The 20,526-nt window shown below is 40.6% G+C and overlaps 1 protein-coding gene across 3 annotated transcripts in view; it reads right to left on the reverse strand.

The window, feature by feature from the left end:
- Positions 1–896: 896 nt before the first annotated feature.
- The window catches only part of RASSF3 (Ras association domain family member 3), a 159,816-nt gene continuing 140,186 nt past the window's right edge, over positions 897–20,526 (reverse strand). For all 3 annotated transcript variants that reach the window (XM_074942127.1, XM_074942124.1, XM_074942125.1), the window contains 4 exons: positions 9,952–10,059; positions 5,691–5,958; positions 3,495–3,610; positions 897–1,388 (listed from right to left, as the gene is read on the reverse strand). In XM_074942127.1, coding sequence (XP_074798228.1) covers positions 1,239–1,388; positions 3,495–3,610; positions 5,691–5,958; positions 9,952–10,059 — 642 coding nt within the window. In that variant the 3' untranslated portion in view covers positions 897–1,238. The remainder of the gene's footprint in view (positions 1,389–3,494; positions 3,611–5,690; positions 5,959–9,951; positions 10,060–20,526) is intronic.

Genomic DNA, 20,526 nt, shown 5'->3' on the forward strand with positions numbered 1-20,526 from the left:
ACCAATATATTCTAATTCTCTGCTTCCTTGGAAATACAAACAAGAAATTCTACTTCTCTTTGCCTCACTGAGCCTTTAAATAAACACACTAGTGGAGGAAGCTTTCATGTCTTCATCAGATTGGACAATTTGAAATTGTCCATCCTAAAAAATGTCTCTTTGACCTCAGCTGAAAGATCTGATTTCAGTTAGACCAATGTACCTGCATCTATATTTCTAATTTAGACATTCAGTGACCAATTAGGTGGGTGTTCCTTATAAAAATGAGATATACTCACTACCCACATTTCAAAATTTAAGCAGATAACAGCTCACTATATTTGTTGCACATCTCAAACCATATATGCTTTCACATGTTTAGGAACTAGCTTCTCCAATGTAGGCAGTTTAATTTCCACTAATATGTAGCCTCCTTCCTTCCTTCCCTCCCAGTACTTGTATAAATTATCCTCATTTCTATTCTAGTGAGAATGTACACAATTCTAAAAACTTATTCATAATATTAGAACATCCTAAAACTTTATTCTTTTACAACTACTCACTAGGAAAAATAAAATTCCATTTCTTCTTCTATATTAGTATTTCCACTCTACATCAATCTTCCATCAGCTGTTACAGTCACTTCCTCTGCTCTTGCTTTCTTTTCAACTTGCTCTTTACTTTCTCCAGTAAGACTACTATAAAATCTTCCACAATTTCACAGAACCTCAAAGGTTTTACATCCCTTCCACCTATAACTGTTTTCTCAGAAATTACACAGTAAATATTTGAAAACAGAAAGGTAGTGCAAATCTATTTAGTCTCAAACATAATGCGCCAATCTGTTTTTGATCACACATGGCTAAGCTGTTTTATTAATTTTTAAAATGATCAATTTGCACTTCCTTACTTTTAAAGCTATCATTAATATTAAAGCAAATAATAAAAAGTGGTCAAAAAATTCTTATTTGTTAGCATCCTAGATAACAGATTTAGAGCTTACACAAAGGTAACCTGGAAAGCCCTTGAAGGCACAATAGGGGGTTGCAAGTTGATGTACAAACATGCAGAATTCCTTACTCATGGGTGCAAGACACTAAGTGCCCTGATTTATGGGTCTAAATCTATAGAAAAGTACAGGTAACCCTCGCTTCACAAACCAGTCTTCTGAATAAAGAAAACTACTCTTTGCTGCTATTCTGTACGGTTGGGTTTGGCATGCTCCAGGGCATTTTTCCTGAGTGTTCTTTGGCCCCACTTTAACCTGGTTTCCACACCCCATCAAGGGCTTCTTCAAGTTTGTCTTTGTAGGCTGCGTAACGCCTCTTTAAGATCTGTAGTTGCTCATCTTCCTCTTTGTCCAGTATACGCAAGAAGTTCTGCAGTTCAGGAAGGCTAAAGGCTTCCCACTGGGGAAAAAAAAATGGGAAAGCCTGATGTAGTGAACAGGAAATACACAAGTTACTCATATTGTATTTTTAAAGGGACACTGTCAACTCAGAATCTATTCTGCACCAAGAAAAGAGCGAAAAATAGTTTCATACTAGGCTGGAAGTCCTCCTGCTAATTTCTGTGGTTTTTGCAAACATTTTTTCTTTTTGAAACGTTTCTCTTGTCTCTTCTGTGAGAAACAATGGGGAATCTAACTACACATGAAGTGTTTGCAAATCCACAAAATAAACACAATGGGGAAAAAAAACAGAAAAACATTTCTCTACACTCTTTTACAGCATTACTAGACATTACCTGTAACAATTAGTACATTAATACAATACATTTCCAGACACAAGACTGAGTTTTAATTTGATGGTAGCCACTTAATCCTAACAAAGTCAATGAATGAAAATTGGAACTAAGTAATTTCATCTACATCCTAATAATAGTGTTACTATTTGGCAGGGGTAATCAATAGGCAGACCATGGGCCAAATCCAGATCGCCGGAGACTTCTGAATTAATCCCGGAATCTTTTTATTTACTTATTATTGTTATTTTTTTTTAATTATGTTTTCTGGAGTCTGGACCCAGACTACACCCTGCCCAAGAAACGTGGACCTTGACAAAAAAATAATTGACTACTCCTACTATATGGTGTACAAAAGCCAAGTTAGCACAATTTCCACAGTTAAGGAAATATAAAGTTAAGTTTCCTACAGAAACATCAACTTGGCCACGTTACACGGATGTATAAACTTCGATCCCTGTTTTTCTTGTAGCATACCATTTTGACAAATGGTAATATGTTGTAAACTATACAGAATGTGCAGAGCAGCAGTTAATGTTGCTGTATTTACATTAAATTTCACGGTTATTGACTATTTTAATTTACAACTTGCAACTTTAAAAATGTTGCACTGACATAGTTTTTGCACTTCATTTTCTTCTCTTTTTTTAAATGGTCTGATGCTTAATAATATTTGTATTGACATGGTCCCAAGTAGGCTTTGAACTTCACACCTGACTGAGGTAAAAGGATTGGGAGGGAAGAATTCCAACCTTTGCTGTTGCTGGAGTTGTCTGGTTAACAAGGCAGCAGCACATTGGTTTGCACTGTGGTGACTTCAGCTTGACAATGGAAAAAAAAAAAGAACCATAGGGCCCGATCCTCTGTAACTACACTCATTTGTGCAGTTCCACTAACTTCACTGGGACTATTCATGTGACGAGAGATACACTCGACCCTAATCATTTCCAAGTATTGATTCCCAGTGGGATCTGCTTTGGGGGTGAGGGTGGAGGAGATTTTGTTCCAGTGAAATATTTACAAATCACTGTAATGCAAACTATTCCAGTAGCAGCTTAAGAGCACCAGCCAACCCCCTGGCCAGGTTAGGCAGGGAAAATGTACATTGTGATGTCACAAGGGGGTGGGGGTGGGGGGTTGATTAAATGCTGCTAAAAATGTGAGATATCCAAATATGCTCACAAGTGATTTTCAATGATTTACACACTAACTTCAATACTCAATCATCATAATTATATAATTTTATTATCCAAACAGTAATTTTAAAACTTGGTTGGTTGGGGATGTACTTTGAGGACTATTTAATTCCAAATTTCAGTAACTTTTTAGTATTGGGGGAGCGGGAGTGTGTGTTTTAAAAATGGGAAGTTTTTCTCACCGTTGCGGAACTCAAAACATTAAGAGATGTTGCTTAACCTTCCCCCGTGTTCCCTCCAAAAGTATGTATTCAGCTTTGAACAGAGCCCAAGAATGGAAAAATTCAGCGCAAGGGGAATTGTTCAGAAAGGTGTACCCCATGTGAAAGGGGAGAGCTGTGGGGTGTGTGTGTGTTAAAATTAACACCTGTTTCTAGCTGCACTGCAGAACTCACTGCTTTAATATTTCATGCGTGAAATAACCTGCATAGCGACTTTTGGTCAGTATTTCACAATTTTGTGTATAGTTACACAGACACTCAAATGAATCATCATGAAAAGACACTTCGGAGACAGAGAATGAGTGTATTTAACATATCAGTGAAGCTAAACAAAAAAACCACTGATGTAACTTACCATAACCTCTCCAGTTTCATGTTCACGCAGAACAAAACTGAGTGTTTCTGTGCTGGGGCCTGCTACCAAACGCATATAGAGGGGATGTTCTCTGTCTGAGAGCTTGCATGTATAAACTGCAAAAGGAGAACGTTACAATTATTATTCAGTTTTACAAATAAAAGATTTCAACTATTAATAGAAAGCGTGCTAGGGAGCAAAATCTTCAAAAAGCAAACAATCCAATCTCCACCCCAAAACATACACTTGTTGCTACAAAACCTTTGCGCTGCTGGGGATATTTTTGTACAAACAGCCGTTGCTGGGAAGGCTGAGCAGAATGTGTTGTCCATAATAGAGTGCAATAACTGACACTCCAAACTGAATGAGCTGGCTCTTAGCCAACGTTAATATTTATTTTAATGCATAGTCAAAAGAAACAAGAAAACAGCAAAAAAATAGCAGCATAATGGCACATAACAAGAACTGAAACAAAAGTTTTAAACCTGGGAAATTAGCTGGTAATTTGCTGACTTCCTTCCACATCACTATTCTATGCATGGTGTCCAAGGGCACAATGTGGCTACAGGTATTTCCCACCCCCACCCATTCAGTGACAGGAGGACAAACACAGGGCTTCAATCTTGTGGAGGGAAGCAAGGGCCTTCCCTCCACTTCCATGTCTGTATGACATGGGGGCCCTATTTACAAGCTGTAGGACTGGAGCGTCTGGCATTTTGTATTTTAGGTCCCGTCCTTGCTGGGGCAGGCCACTGCCATTAGAACTTCTAAAGAAAAGGCTTCAGTGAAGGTTCCACACACACCCCTTGAGACATGCACTCTGTCTACAAGACAACACTGCCTGTTTAGATGGAATGCCTGCTGGCCAGAAGTGTCATATTTCAGCTGGCTGCTGTCATTGTCAGTTCAAGCAGCTGGATTCCAAGTGTGAGAGCAAGAAGCTGACAAAATGAAAATGCTCCTTGTGTATCTATTTTTGATTTTTATTTGGCACATCCTGATGTACATGCACTCCTAGCTTTTAACAGCATTTAGTGAAAGGAGAGATTCCTCTGCGTACAGATTAACTAACCCAGGAGAGAATCACATCAAGCACATTAACAGATTAAAAAAACACCTATTACATTCTAGGGGAATGTTACCTTTGAAACTCTACTGCTACCTATTTTCCAATATCACTAAGCATAAGTCAAAAAACATAAGAAATTAATATTTTCTATCTTGACATTGAGCCACACTGTAGACTGTAGGTGACAGTATATAGATGCCTATTCATTTTTGGACCATTAGCTATTCAGCTAAAACAGTATTTTAAAAGAATAAGTTCATATAACTATCCAATTCTTCCGCTTGCTTCCTCCAATTTATTAAACATTATCTCAGTCTTGTCATAAATCTCAGCCAGCTACCAAGTACATCTCATCCAAGTCCCAATTTCTAGAAGATATTGAGTCAATCCATTCCACTGCACCACCGGGATCCATCATGATGGAAATCTACAACTGCCTGTACATTGCAGCCACCATAACTCATGTCTCTACTACCCACCTTAGCAACCTCACGTTCGCAATGAAAAGCATCTTTGAGGAGATTAGTGGTCACCCAAAATCACTCTCTGGATCCTCCTAGATAGGAGTGAAACCACCTCAGAGTGGTTCCCCACTCCCTTCTATGAGACAAACTGCAAAGTCCTATTCCCACACATCACCTACCCAAGAGACTTACACTCCCACCATATTATCACCCGTTCCAGCAAATCCTCATTCCCCATAAGTATAATTATAAAACAACAAATACCGTTCCCTTTATATATTCTTATCCCCTTATGTCCTTATTCCCAAAACATCTTACCATCCATTGCCTAAACCAAGATGGCTCTACAAAGGAACAAACCCCAGGGCCTCACTCATCAGATAATAATGCTTTCTCATCTTACCCTCCAAATACCCGAAAAATAGCCAATCTGATCACAAGGCACTCCTGCTCCCACAACCAGAAAAGACATCCCCCACACACACCATCTCTCACAGAGTACAAAATAAGAACCTGTAACCTGCATTTATAAAATGAGATCATTACCATCACCTCTCCCGTATCTGCTCCCTCCCATCCTGTTTATCTCAGACATAGCTATAGTACACACCTCCCAACCCTTTCCCCATTCCAACATCAAAAGACAACAAATCTAAATTATACCTTGATCTTCCTTGTGACAGCGTTTATAAAGTGCAAACTTGGCAGGGTTGTCAAACACTACAAATTTTTTGAGCAAGGCCTCAATAACTTCACGAACAGTGTTAATGCTGCTTATATGAAGCTTATTCACATAGCCTGGGGGCAAGTAAAATGAAGCCTCGTTGTTATTGTAAGCATGCTCTCCTGGATTCACAGCAGTCTGTATAGTAATAGGTCTGCATAGTTCCATCTGAACTTTGATGAAGCCAGTGTAAGTCCCATTTGAGTTCTGCAGCAGGAAGACAAGCACAACATTTTATAAAATTAATAAATAGTGACCTATTTATTATGACAGCATCAATAGCAATAAAGTACAGGTTGCAGTGTACTCTTTAAAATGTGCTGTCATAATACATGAGGCAAATAATTTTTGTAAGAGCCAGACACATTCCCCTATTCCTCCATGGCTGCCACAAAATTCACTTTAGTTTTTGGAATTACAGTTGAATTCTAAGAGATCTAGAGAGGCATCAAGCAAATAATCGTATGAAAGCTAATGGTAAATTTTCAGTTTTGGTAGAAAAATTAAGCAGCTGCGTCACCAGGCTACCAACTAATGGTGGAAATGGGGAAACACTGCCAAGAGAGAACTGGTATTCCCAACAAGCTGCCAGAGCTCTGCTTTAGCAGGTTACAAAGTGGAGATCCCACTACGTATAAAAACAGTTAATCCATGTTTTGAGCTCACACTGTGGTTAGTTGGGGAAAAAACTGAGATAAGTTTGCAAGATACTGGCTTGTTATTTTATATTATAAATTTATTATTCATATTAGTCAAGAAGCATGTGAGATCTTGTAATTCAAACTGTGACTTCACAAATTAAACTTTACAGTTCATAACACAAATGTTAGAAAATTTACAAAAATTTTAAAAATAAAAACTTGTTCAATGGTTTCATTAAATTTTAAATATAAACTTTTTTTTTAAAAGCACAAAGGAAAAAACTTAACAGTTTTGAGAAAAAATGCCACTGAAAGACTTTGTATTAAAGGAGAATAAAACCGAAGCATCTCCTTTTTACCTATCCCTCTTCCACCTATTTGACTTGTTCTATGGTATACTTCCACAAGAAACAAAATCTAAACTAGAGAGAATAAATTTTGAGATTATCAAACTAGTCTAGTCATGAACTCCCCCCCAAACATATTCACATACTTTTTAAAATTTAAAATAGGCAGAGTTGGTAGCAATACCTAATATTAAGGTTGCCCAACATTTCCCATTACAAGACCCTGTTTTCAGTAGCTTATAACTTGCCGAACCCACTGAGAAAGCACATCCATCTGTTCTCCCTTCCCCCCTGCTCCGCATGCTGGTCCACAGAGGATGACATCCTACTGCTGCTAGCAGTTACTCCATTATTTCAAGTAGCAGGGGTGGGTGCGCGGGTGTGTGTATCTAAACGTTCCAACCATGCTAATGACCCATGTCAACATGGTGGAATTTGTTTTTTCTGTTTGCTTTTTTAAAAAAACCTAGGAACACACACACTTAATGTTGTAGTTATGTTCCTAAAAAATGCAACTTTAAGTGAAACAACGTTAAACTAATCCAATTTCCGCATAAGATTTAATGTAAGTGTGGGGAGTTAGGTTCCAAGGAAATTTTTTTGGGGCAGACAAATGGCTTTATATACTGTACAGTACTGTACTGTGGTTGGGAAGTGTCCCTGGCTTACCTCACACAGGCACAGCCCGCTGCAGGCAAGGACGCTAGGAAGCACCTTTGCAGCAGCAGCAGCTTCCCTGGAGAAGAACAGGCGCCGACTTTGCCGGGGGATGCTCCAGGCCCGCCTCTTCCCATCCCTGCTCCACTCCAGGCCCACCTCTTCCCACCCCCATGCCACCTCCTCTCCGGAGCACGCCGCATCCCCACTCCTGCCCCCGCCCTGGAAAGTCCTAAGCACCGCCAAACAGCTGTTTGGCAGTGGTGGAAGCACTGGGAGGTAGCGGGAGGAGGCAGAGAAGAGGAACTTGTGCAATGCTCCCTTGTAAAGTCGCTGCTCTTCCACAGAATCCTACAAACAGTGGACAGAGCAGGCAGCCAAACAACATTATAAGGGAGCATTGCACAACTTTAAACAGGCACCTTCCCTAATTGAGTAGCGACGTAACTTTGAAACAACGTTAAGCAGGAGGACGTTAAGTGAGGAGTTACTGTATTAAGGTAGCAAAGTCAAGCACTCAAAAATTAGGAAATGCCAGAAGTTGCTGTACATCCTTAAATCAGCCCCCTTGTGCAAATGCATTATGTTACAGACTTTAATTACCTGATCATATACTATTTTTTCCACAGGACCCCTGAAGGACTGGCTGTGGGAATAAGTCCGGGTTGCGTGGTAAAGGAAGCGGTTGTCTAAAGGTCTCCTACCTCATTTGTTGCAGAAGCTGGAAGGTGTGTAGTAAATGAAGCAAGGGTTAAGGTAGTTGAATGCTGCCCTGGAGCACTGGATTCTGTTCCTGCTTCTGCCGCAGAGTTCCTATGGGATGCTAGCCATGTCATGTAAGCCAAAAACTTTTCACTAATTGTGCGTTCTTCATTTTCTAGGGGTCTGACTTGAGACCCTGGGGCGAGATTTGCAGAAGTGCTGAGCTCTCAGTTGCAATGGAAGCCATGGAAGCTGTGCTTTGAATATGTGAAGTGCTAGATAATACTAAGTATTCTGAAAAGTCGAGTTCAAGGTGTCTCAAATGGGGCACCCAAAATTAGTAGGTACTTGTGATCTCTCTGTGCCTCAGTTCCTCATCTATAAAATGGGGTAATACTAGTCCCTCACCTCATGGGGGAGTTGTGAAAAATACCTTCATTAATATTAGTGAAACATAATACTATAGTGATAAGTGCCACAGAAAAGCCTGTGAGGAAATTAATAATTCCGTTCAAACCCTGCTCTGAATATACTGTGCAGTAAATAAGGCTTGGGGGCCAAACACTGACAAATGAGACAACAAAATATTGAATATCTGCTCATTCAAGACTGCATAATGCATATGCACAAGAGAGCTGAAATTCTGGCATTTCCTAGCTTCTGGGAGCTAGACTTTGCAACCTGAATAATGTTTTAACAGAGTTTCTGTTTGTAATATTATATATGTCATATACATTTGCATACACTTTATATTAGAAGTACACTCTACAATATAACTTTGCACACATACATAACACAAGGTCACACACAGCTGTGCAATGCTTAAAGCTGTGATTGTCAAAGGGGGTTAGGTGCCCAAATTCTATTGCAATTCAGTGGGAATTGGGTGCCTAACAGACTTAGTCCTTTGAATATCTCAGGCTAAATGCTTATTTTAACCTAACCAACGTGGAAAGTTTCTTATTGTAATTAGTTCTGAAAACAAATGATTAGTCAAATATTACTGTGTTACAGGACTTTCGGCAATATGATTTTACAAGTATTAATTCCAAACCATATGAAAATACATAACAAAAATCAGTTTAGTAGATAAGGCTTGCATATCTAAAGTAATTTAGAATGTAACAGAACTTTTAAGTTTGGATGTACAGTACATCTAATGGAACATAAAAGGATCTGACAGCTTATATATAGATTGAGTTATAACATTTTAGCCAGGTAAATGTCGATTTTATTAATAGACAATCCTAGAACTACTATAGAAGATTTAGAAGTTAAGAATCAGTGTGCATCTTAACTTCACTATGTAAAAATTTTATTTATATTCTTATCACATTGAAAACCTACTTCTTAAAACCATCCCCAGAAATCAAACTTTCTGAAATTAATGTAAAAAGTGTCATAACTAAGAGTTATTTTTGCTTGATTTAACATATTTGGGTGCCATGGTAATGTAGTTTTATAGGAGACATACTTATAGACAGTCTGATAAAAATAAACAGCCATATTCTCCCTGTGCTGGCTGTACTGGTATAATTGAGGGGTTTTGACGGAAGGAATCCATTTATTTATTGACAGTTGAGAGTATTTTAAACCTGTTAATTTTTCACAACACCATGTACAGGTTTGTGGTTTCTACCCTTATTATCCCTTAACCCCAAACATCTGAGGGGTGAAAGTGGCTTACATACATTTCAGGGCTAAGAAACGGCCCATCTCCTGTAGTACACTACAAAGTCATTATGCCATAGTTTCACACGAAAAATGCTAAAGACAAAGTGACAAATAATGCACTATATGAGTTACACTCAGCTATTCAATTATAAACTACAGCAGTTCTATGTGACTCTTACCAAGGTCATCTTTAATTTGTCAGTAACAGATGAATTATAGTTCTGAATCTTCTCTTTAATTTCTTCTTTACTGAGATATGTGTGGGTCTCTCTCTCTTTCTGAACATCCTAGAACAAAACAAATGCAGAAAAAACAACAACAGTTCATTTACGTTCTAGGCTATGAGCAAACAGTGCAATCAATCATTACCTTATACAGGCTCCATATACAGCAGTTATCCATGTAGTAATACAAAGATCTAGCAATGAGGTATGTCAAAAAAGCTGCTGTGCGGATCATAAACAGTTAAACTGACACACCCAAAAACACGTGTGTCATTTTTTGCCAACTATTTTTGTTCAAATATTTATGAGCAGTATGCAAAACAGCTCAACTCATTTCATGCTTAGATTTTTTCATTTCAATGCTATGTAATATTTTCCAATCACAACATTTGTACAGTATTACATTTAAGGCATATGTAATTAAAAGAAACTCTCTGCACAAAGCAGAAAAATATATAAGAAATCCAGTAGCTGATAAATAAGTAAAATCAAGAATTTATAAGTATTGGAATATGGGCATCTCAGCATTCCAAAGGTGAAAGCATTTATCAACTTATAATAGTCTATCATCCTGCTTATATGACACATCACAAGTATGCCTCTAGGCATATATTGTTTCTCCAAATTCAAGTGTTTTTTTGTTTTTGTTTTTTTAAGAAGCCCCTATCAGTTTTTCAACTGTTGTCTTTTACAAGCTATATACTGATTTTACATGCCCCTGTAAAATCAATCTTAAGCACTGGCTATTATCCAAAAAAGCATTTGTTCCCAGTCCACATTACTGTGGCAAACCAGTGTTATAAATACACTCAGATTTCTATCACTTGCACAAACACCATATATAGTATGAAACTGATTCAGCTCTCAACTTTAAAGATTTTAGACCTCTCTTAGGAGAGGAGTACATTGACTTGGAAACATCTGGGTACCTCTGAACACAGGAATACTCATGCACCATGTGCACAATGGTCCAGGGTCAGTATTTTAGACTACCCATCCAAATGGACCCTGGAGGAGTTTGGCCTAAGAAAAGGATTTTCCTGACCTCAAAAGCCACTCCTAGAACATAATCTCTTTGAGACTTCCCAGCACAGCTGGCAGGCATTTCAGTTTGCCAGAACTGAACCCTGTGACAACATTGTGTGATGCAGAGCTATACATTTTTGCCTGCCAGAAAGCCTATACAAAGCTGAGAGTTTTAGATTCTTTGATTTTTTACTATATACATGAATAAAGAGACATGCCTCCGCCATCCTCCCTACAGCTAAAAAAGAGATGTGGTCTGAGCAAAGGATTGGAAACAAGGAACTCCCAAACTCTGATCCTGGCTCAAACACTATCTTCCTTTGGGGTCTTGGATAAGACACTTTCTGCCTTAGTTTCCCCCTTTGTAAAATAAGGATACCACCTACCTTAGATATGAACATTACAGCTTTTATGATAAGAATGCCATTAGTTCCTTAATTACAGCATTTTTATCCTGAAGTTACAATATTGTGGCACAGTGATCAACTCCACTACAAGCAGGACCAAACCACCTGGGAAGTTTTCAGAATCAAGACTCCCCCCTCTCACTAGAGAAATTAGGAATATTGATCATCATTTTTTCCCCTCCTGTAACCTGTTCCCAGAGAGCGGTAAGTACAGTAACACTTAGCACTTTAATATAATGCTTTTTATTCCCTTACTCCTTTAGGGGCTTCTCTAGTTTTGCGAAGGGTTCCCTTTGTGCTAAAACTAAAAAATAAGTAATTTTTTCTTTAAAATAAGAACAAATGTGTTGGAGCAATTTTAATGTTTAGAAATTATTAAATATAAAAGATTGTAGAGATATCACATGTGTAGCAAATAATAAGAATCTGAAAACACCAGCATTCCAAACATTATGTTTTTTGTTTTAAATTTAAAAAAAATATTTTGAGGCAACTACTGCACCCTCAATTTTAATCTCATTACAAAAGATATGTTATAAGTAGGGAACAGTGTATTCTGTAATTATTTGGCCACAGAATTTATGGAGCAAGCACCTGCCACAGAATTGTGCTCAAGAATCTAAACTTAAATTTTAAAAGTTTCTAGCCTTTATAGTTGTGAACATGTTCTTCCAAATGGGCACTGATTCTGATCCATATTCCTGAGGGGCAGACAGCCTGAAACATTAGCTTTGAGAGGTCTGAACCGCCCCATTCATCTCGATAGTGGAAATTCTGAACCCTAATAACGCCATTTGAAAATCAAAATGTATAATTATTTTACTGCTGATTGTTTAGCAGATACTTCTACTCAGGGGTGGGCAAACTATGGCCTGGGGCCTGCATCCGGCCCTCCAGACATTTTAATCCTGCCGTTGAGCTCCCCCTGGGGAGCCGGGTCTGGGGCTTGCCCCGCTCCAGCCAGGGAGCCGGGTCTGGGGCTTGCCCTGCTCCAGCCGGGGAGCCGGGTCTGGGGCTTGCCCCGCTCTGCATGGCTCCCGGATGCAGCGGCATGTCCCCTCTCCAGCTTCTACATATAGGGGCAGCCAGGGGGCTCCGGACGCTACCCCTGCCCCAAGTGCCACCCCCGCAACTCCCATTGGCTGGGAACCCCACAGCCAATGGGAGCTGCAGAGGTGGCACCTGTGGATGGAGCAGCGCGCAGAGCCGCCTGGCCGCGCCTCCGTTTAGGAGCTGGAGGGAGGACATGCTACTTCTTCTAGGAATTGTTTGAGGTAAGCGCCCCCCAGAACCTGCACCTCTGACCCCCCTCACCCGCTGCCCCACCCCAATCCCTCTCCCACCCTCCAAATTCCTCAGTCCCAGCCCGGAGCACCCTCCTGCACCCCCAACCCCTCAGTCCCACCCCAGAGCCCACGCCCACAGCTGGAGCCCTCCCCCTCCCACCCCAACCTCCTGCCCCAGCTCGAAGTCTCCTCCCGCACCCTGAACTCCTCATTTCTGGCCCCATTCCAGAGCCCACACCCCCAGCCGGAGCCCTCACCCACTCCCACACCCCAATCCCCGATTTTGTGTGCATTCATATCCCGCCATACAATTTCCATACCCAGATGTGGCCCTCTGACCAAAAAGTTTGCCCACCCCTGTTCTAGCTGATGTGTTTGCCCATTTTTGTTGCATGTAGTCATGGATGGGGAAGGAGGGAGCTGACCAGTGTCAAGGATTGCTGTGGTGGGGAAGCTTGTATCACCATCCACAACTACTGTCCGGAGGAGAAAACAACAGGGAACAGGAGGGAAAGAAAAGTTTAATCTGCCTTTTCCCAGTGTCAAAAGCCTCAACCCATTTATCTGGTTCCAAAACCAGCTTCCTGTTTCCATGACAGGGCTACACAGATCATGGAGGGCATAATTTTGCCTGCAGAACTGCTATTAGTGGAGATAATGAAAAGAACCCAACCTGCCTTTAACAGCAAAGGGTAAGTCTGCAGGGCTGACAGCTGAAAAAAAATCGTCTACCTGCAATCTGAGCAAATTTGGTATGGAAATCAATGAGACAATGAACAGGAAAGCCCATTAAGCCATTTTAGATTGTGTGTTTTATTTAGGGAAGAACAAGACTTTCATATGAAAATAGCAATGAATATTGTAGTGATGAAATTACTCACTCATATATTTAATTCAATAAGACCCTCTATTTTGAACATGCCTCAGAAATTCCAGTTTATTTCACCAAAGTACCACAGAAAACCAGGGAGCCTTGCGCAGATTTTAGTCCAGCTTGCTGGAGAGTACGCAGGGCCTTTCTTATGGAAAGGCATAAGATGCATCATTACATGACAGTGAGAAATATAAAGTAATCATTGAGTTTGCCACAATGTGCATCTGAACTGTTAATGGAGCATATAAACAGTAAGCAGATTAACCCCAAACTGCAAATTATATACAAAAAAAGTGGTGTTGGGAAAAAAAACAGCAAAGCAATAAGGATCTGAACTTTGAGGTCTCTATGAGCATGATCCAACTCCCCTTAAATTCAATGGAAAGACTCCCAATTTACTTCAATCAGTGTTCTGCATCCTATGTTAGTTTCAGGTCAGTTAACAGCAAGGAAAGTGATGAAACTGTGGAAAATATTTTATTTTCAGCCAAAAAAAAGTTATGTCTCCACTTCAAGTCCATTATCCCAGGAAACCCAGGTCTGGGAACTAGAAGCACAAAAAGCATTAGATTCAAATGATAACAAATTACATAACCAGAGCTCAAACACTGCAACTGTTTGTGCAGTGAGGGATGCACTTCAAACCAACAAAAAAATTCCTTCACAAGCAATCTAACACCACAAATTGTCTAATCAGCAAAGGTTATACAAGAGAGGGGGGAAATCCTGCACAACTGCAAACGAGAGGCAACAAATGAAGAAATACCACATGAAAGTTGTAAGGAATGCTAGTGCAATCAAGTCTACTGTGATCAAGGAGTCAGTCATTCTGATTAGGAATCTCCAGCTAAGTGTTAATACAGCTGTCTACTCCTGGATATCTGTCGCACCCATGGATTTTGATCTTTAGTTATATTTAATTCAAACATCCAACATCCAAAATCTGCTGGTAAGATACCACGTCATTTCTTCCCAATACCCACAGAGCCAAATCACCTGCAGTACATAATTAATCTTTATCATGGTCTCTGATCCAAAGTTTGGCTAGACAAAGCAACAGTAGCAGAAGTAATCTTCTTTTGGCCAGTGTGCCCAGGCTAAGATCAAGGAAAAGAAGTATTTGGTGAGAGCTGCTAAACATTTTCTTCAGTTTCCCACAATCCTCTCCTGGCCTTCTGTATTCTTTACCTCAGGGGTTCTCAGCTGACCCATCTGTAAACCCTGATGGCCTGTCGCAATCCAGAGACTTCCCGAGATTGCCCCAGAGCCGATGCTCCCCCACAGGCGCTGCTCAGCTGCAAAGCGGGGGATACATCAGGGGCCAGTACTTACTGGAGAACATGACACCCCCTCCTGGCTCCTGTCCCATGGGCTAGCTGGGCTTGGCTCCCTGATCTGGGCACTGCAACCTCTGGGGTCGCAATACTGGTCACTGAAATTTGGCCCAGACGCCCCCCCCGCCCCAATCATCATGACAGAGCAGCAGCGAGGCCAAACGGAGCAGTGCTGTGACCCCATGCACCAGGTCATGAAGCCCAGAGCAAGGAGCTGAGTCCAGCCAGCCCCGTAACCCTTCGATGCAATTTTGGGTCACAACCCACAGGCTTAGAATCCTGCTTTACTTTACAGAAAGGGTCCTCTGCCTATTATACTTTGATTCAGTGTAAGTCCGCTTTCAGTTATATCAGTACAACTCCACTGACATATAAGGAAATAAATATCCATTACAGTTCGGAAACCTTGTATGCATCCAACATAGCATGTACAGAAGATTAACAATGGAAGCAACTAAGTACCATGCTGTTCACATGGATTATGGGGGACATGATCAAGAGGCCAGTAAACTCTTCTCTGCAACGACTATGTGGCTGATACTATGTAAAAACATTCTTTCTGAGACTGGGAGTGCTGGCAAGGAACTCATTCATCCTCTATTGCTTTAGCTACACTAACTGGAGGGAAAAAAACTATTGCAGATTATGTGTTGCAGCTAAGCAAGTCTCACTCCATTTGTTCCTGCAACAGTTCTCGCTGGCCAGTGAGAGGACAGACCGGTTTGCGTAAACCGGTTCACTTAATCCCCAAATAGATAAGAGTACTACTCCCAACTGTTGCTTTGTCTGTGACCTGAGCACCTCTTCTGTAAGTTGGAGCAGGTGCATTACAAGTGTACAAATAGCATCAGATGCATACCTCACAATACATTTCATGTATTACACAGGTACAACTGATATATGCATACTGTGCATCTAACACAGCATACATCACGGGAACAGATCTATATAAATTTCATATTTTCATCAGTTAATACAGATTTTGCAAATAGTTGCTTCAGTAGTTAGTCCCAGTGATTGCGTCCAATGGTCTGTCCCACTCACAGTATGTGTCATGAGCGCAGAAGTGAAACACAACCACGTCAAGCCATCCTAGCAGAGGCCATAAGCTCTTCTTCACCCAGTGCTAGACAGGGCCAGTATGCTGAGCGGGTTAGTTTTACAGTATTTTTGTATAATTGTATTTTGACCAAAACACGGGAACTATATGAGGTGTGGCATCATACTGTCACCAACTGCATGCCAGAACACGGGAATGAAGTTCTCATTAACAGCTGCAGGCCATGTCATCATCATCTGCTGCTCCCAAGTCAACTGAGAAAATGTGTTTTGCTGCTCAGTGTTCTGGGCCTGTTTCCATTCCTGTGCCTCACATTTGTTGTTTTCTCGTCTTGAGGGCAATTATGAATGGTAATAAAAACAATATTCAGTGCAATTCTAGGGAGCCAACGTATAATTTCTTCAGATACACACCACCAGCCTCTCAGCCCAGGGCCAAGCTGTTAATTTGCTATGAAGTTCAAGAAATATTTTCAGTAGTCTATGAAATAAGCACACATCTCTGGTGCCCAGAACTTCCATTAAATTTGGCAACAAACCTTCAAACTAAGTATAAGAGCTCCTTTGAGTCTCAAACACAAGTTTCTAAGCAATAGTAGCAGGCAGGAGATGGGGGACGAGTGTGCATTTGTTTCCATCAGGGAGAACAGCTGGGCTGTGATTAAGATACCGGAGAACTGGGTTCAGTTCCCAGCTCTCCCACAGACTTCCTGCATGACCTTTCACAAGTCACCACCTCTCCATGCTTCAGTTCCCTATCTACAAAACGGGGAAAATAACACTTCCTTTTTCCCACCCTCTGTCCTGCCTCCTTAGATTGTAAGGTCTTTAGGGCCGGGACTGACATGTACTACATGCACATACAGTCCACAGCATAATAGGACCCCAATCTCAGATGGGGCCTGTGATAAATGAAGTGGGGGAGAGCTCTCTTTTATGGACACCCAGCCAGCCAGTTAGCTGTAAAGTACCTCTTGGTGGCTGCTTGCTTTACCTGCAAAGGGTTAAAAATTCCCAAGGTAAAGAAAAACCAGACCAAAAGAGCACCTGACCACCTGACCAAAAGAGTCAATGGGAAGGCTAAAACTTTTTAAAATGGGAAAAAAGCTTTCCCTTTGTCTCTCCGTTGTTCTCTCTGGGCTGCAGGGACACGAAGCAGCGATGCTATAAGCAGGAATGCTGTGCAAGGTTTGAACCAGGTATGAAAAATTATCTTTCATACCTAGAAGGAATCACTGGGACAGGGAATGTTTAGACAGACACGATCAGGTTTATTTCTTTATTTTGGCTTGTGGATCTCCTCTGTGCTAACCCCAGATCCTTTTGTTTGCTTGTAACCTTTAAGCTGAACCCCCCAAAAAGCTATTTTGGGTGCTTAATTTTTGGAATTGCTCCTTTAAAAACCTAGAAAAAGCCTCAGTTCCAGATGTATTTTCTTCCTTCTTGTTTTTAATAAAATGTACCTTTTTTAAGAACAGAATTGGATTTTTGGTGTCTTAAGAGGTTTGTGCATATGTTGTTTAATTAGCTGGTGGCAACTGCTAATTTCCTTTGTTTTCTTTCTTAGCTCTTCCACGGAGGAGGGTGAAAGGGCTCAAGGGTACCCCACAGGGAGGAATTCCCAAGTGTTCCTTCCTGGGTTCAAGGGGGTCTTTGGCATTTGGGTGGTGGCAGCGTTTACCAAGCCAAGGTCAGAGAAAAACTGTAACCTTGGGAGTGTAATACAACCCTGGAGTGGCAAGTATTATTTTTTAAAATCCTTGCAGGCCCCCACCTTCTGCACTCGAAGTGCCAGAGTGGGGATTCAGCCTCTAGATGCTAACGTGATACAAGTGCACATGAATAGTATTAACATCATGCAAGCAACTGTTCAAGTGAGCTGCAGAACAAACTGTGATCCCAACCCCCTCCCCATCTGTGTCACATGAAGTCCAAGCTTTGGTCTTAGGTGAGCATCTTGTTGCTATACCCAAACAGCTAGACACCCTCACACTAAATTTGAAAAAAAAAACCCAACAATCCAGGACTTGATCTAATGAGTTCTAGATCACATTCCAAACACAATTCTACTTTTCTACTTGCATCCACAAGGGAAACCAACTTTTCCAGTGAAGCAGTGACCTTAAATGATAGCTCTAATATAGGAAAAGCAAGCTCCACTAAACAGAACACATCACAAAGGCTTGATAGAAGAAGGGAGACATAATGGAGGAAAACTGTACTTGAGCCAAAAAGGGAATAAAGTATTTTCTTAAGAAATTTAAAGAACCAAATAGCCTTGGGAGCTAAAGCCAACTTTTAAACAATGCCAGCACTCTACCCCCTCCTGTCCTCAGACCCACGCTCACCCCAAACACAAAGCAACACTTGATCCTGTCATATCATGAAGACTCCATGATCTTGGATTACGCTATAACTGGTGACTTTGAACACGTGGTTCAAGATAGAGGGGTTAAAGTTTAACCTATGAGTATAAAATCCATCCACTCTTCCACACCAGAGACCAAGACATGATATACCTGTGAAGAATACAATGAAAAATAAACAAACTTAATACCTACTAACTACAGCACGTCTCCATTAGAAAAGGGACTTCATTAGTACCAGGATGAACATGGAAAAGTCAGTGTTTGTTGGGGGTTTTTTTTCTGGGGAAGGGGAAGAGGAACGAGGGGTAGAAACGTATCCTGATTTCTTATGCACGGACCTCAATAAAATGAACGGCCAGCTTAAATAAAATGAATGCACATTCTACTACCACCAGAGAGATGTATAAAATTTAAAAATCACCGACTTGAATTACTTTTAAAGTAAACATGTTGTTTCCTCCATACACTGGTGTTCCTGGGAAACAAAGGAACTCAACGCCACCTTTCCCCTACCCAAGAAATGCCACCCTGTCCTCAGAAAATGCCCTCAGACTTCATTTGGCAACCCATCTGTGGATCACCAAGTGGAGAGACCGGCTGTATCTATCTGTTAATTGACAGATACTACCTCCAAACCAGAGACAGGGAGGAGACAGAAGAGACTAGAGGTGTTAGCCGAGGAACTGTGAGCAAAGCAGCTCCAAGATCTACTCATGCCCAAGCCCATGATCTATCTATGATCCACAGAGGGCGCTTTCTGGAGCTGGGAAGGAGAAAGATGATGGGGTGGAGGTAACTGACTCTACCAATTGAGTTTTCTTTTTGCAGTCAGTGCTGCTTGTGGTCTCTGCCTCCTATTCCATTGCCCTAGGAATAGAAAGCAGTTTATGTAAACCCGTCATTTTGCTGGGCAGAGATGCCTCCTCTTATGCTGAATAGTAGTTTTAGAAGACAATATGATTTCAAAAGCATTCTACACCACAGCCTGTTAACACTGCAACACTTCAGGTGTCTGTGCTGTTTGGCCACTATGAAAGGGTTCTGAAAAAAGGTAAGAGACTCACATCATTAAATACTCAAATTCAGGACTTTGTGGGATTATATTGCTAAGCAGAGGTGTAACTTTTTTTTAATTCTTTCAGAAATGCTTTAAAAAATGTACAGACATTCTAGAGAGTATTTGTTACTTTACATTATTTAAAGAGAGAAAAACCACCAGTTTGTGTGTTTACCGGCATATTGTCAAAGCCCTGTCATAGGGAAAACTAAGACATAACCTGAACTGTGACAACCTGCTAGCAGAACAAATTCCTAAAATGTTTAAATTAGTTGTATATTTTAAGAAGCACAGAACAAGCCAAAAAATCTTTACAGTTTACTCCTTTAAATATTCCTCTCCACAAACCAGAGGCAATATAAATACAGTATTCATTTCACCGTATGAGTGTATTTGTTAGAAAGATTAATTGTATTTGCTGGTGACATTACAGCAGCAGCTCAAGTTTCATTTAAGTTTATCATGACCTCACTCTGAAAACCCCTTAGCACAAATTCTGTCATACCCTATATGGCTGTACTTTAAAACTGGGTTGCGTGCCAATTGTTAAACAGCAGCCATTTGTTTAGAGTCCAAAACTAAACTGTATGAAGAATAGCATTTGAAGCCGTGGCCCTAGATTTTCTATCAAAAGGCATAGCAGGTTACAAGCCATTCTGACACATTTTTAAAGTAATACATTGTATGGTTTTTGAATTAACATTTCACAACTGTTTAGGTCTTGCACAGATTTTAATCAAACTAGATTTATAAACCTGCAAGAATAGAAAATAATCAGCCACTGTCAAATACCCTGCACAGGAAAAGTGTAAGTTAGACATTTGGCTATCCAAATACAAGTGGCTTAATGTAGTGAAATGGATTAGCACCCTCTCCTGACCCTACTCAATAGGTCTGGATTTTAACTGATAAGGTTATATGGTGTAACAGTACTTAACAAACAAGCTTATATGGGGGTTTCTCTACACTACATAGTGACAAGGCTGTGTTGACACAGCCTTGTCGCTAAAAGTCAGCATGTGTGAATGCTCTTTTGCGGTATTTCGTCGGCACCTTTGCTGACAAAATACTTCCAGCCCCGTGTACGGCATAAGCTTTGTCGGCAGAGCGTTCACACT

This window comes from Natator depressus, chromosome 1, assembly GCF_965152275.1.
Source record: "Natator depressus isolate rNatDep1 chromosome 1, rNatDep2.hap1, whole genome shotgun sequence".
NCBI classification, from domain to species: Eukaryota; Metazoa; Chordata; order Testudines; family Cheloniidae; genus Natator; species Natator depressus.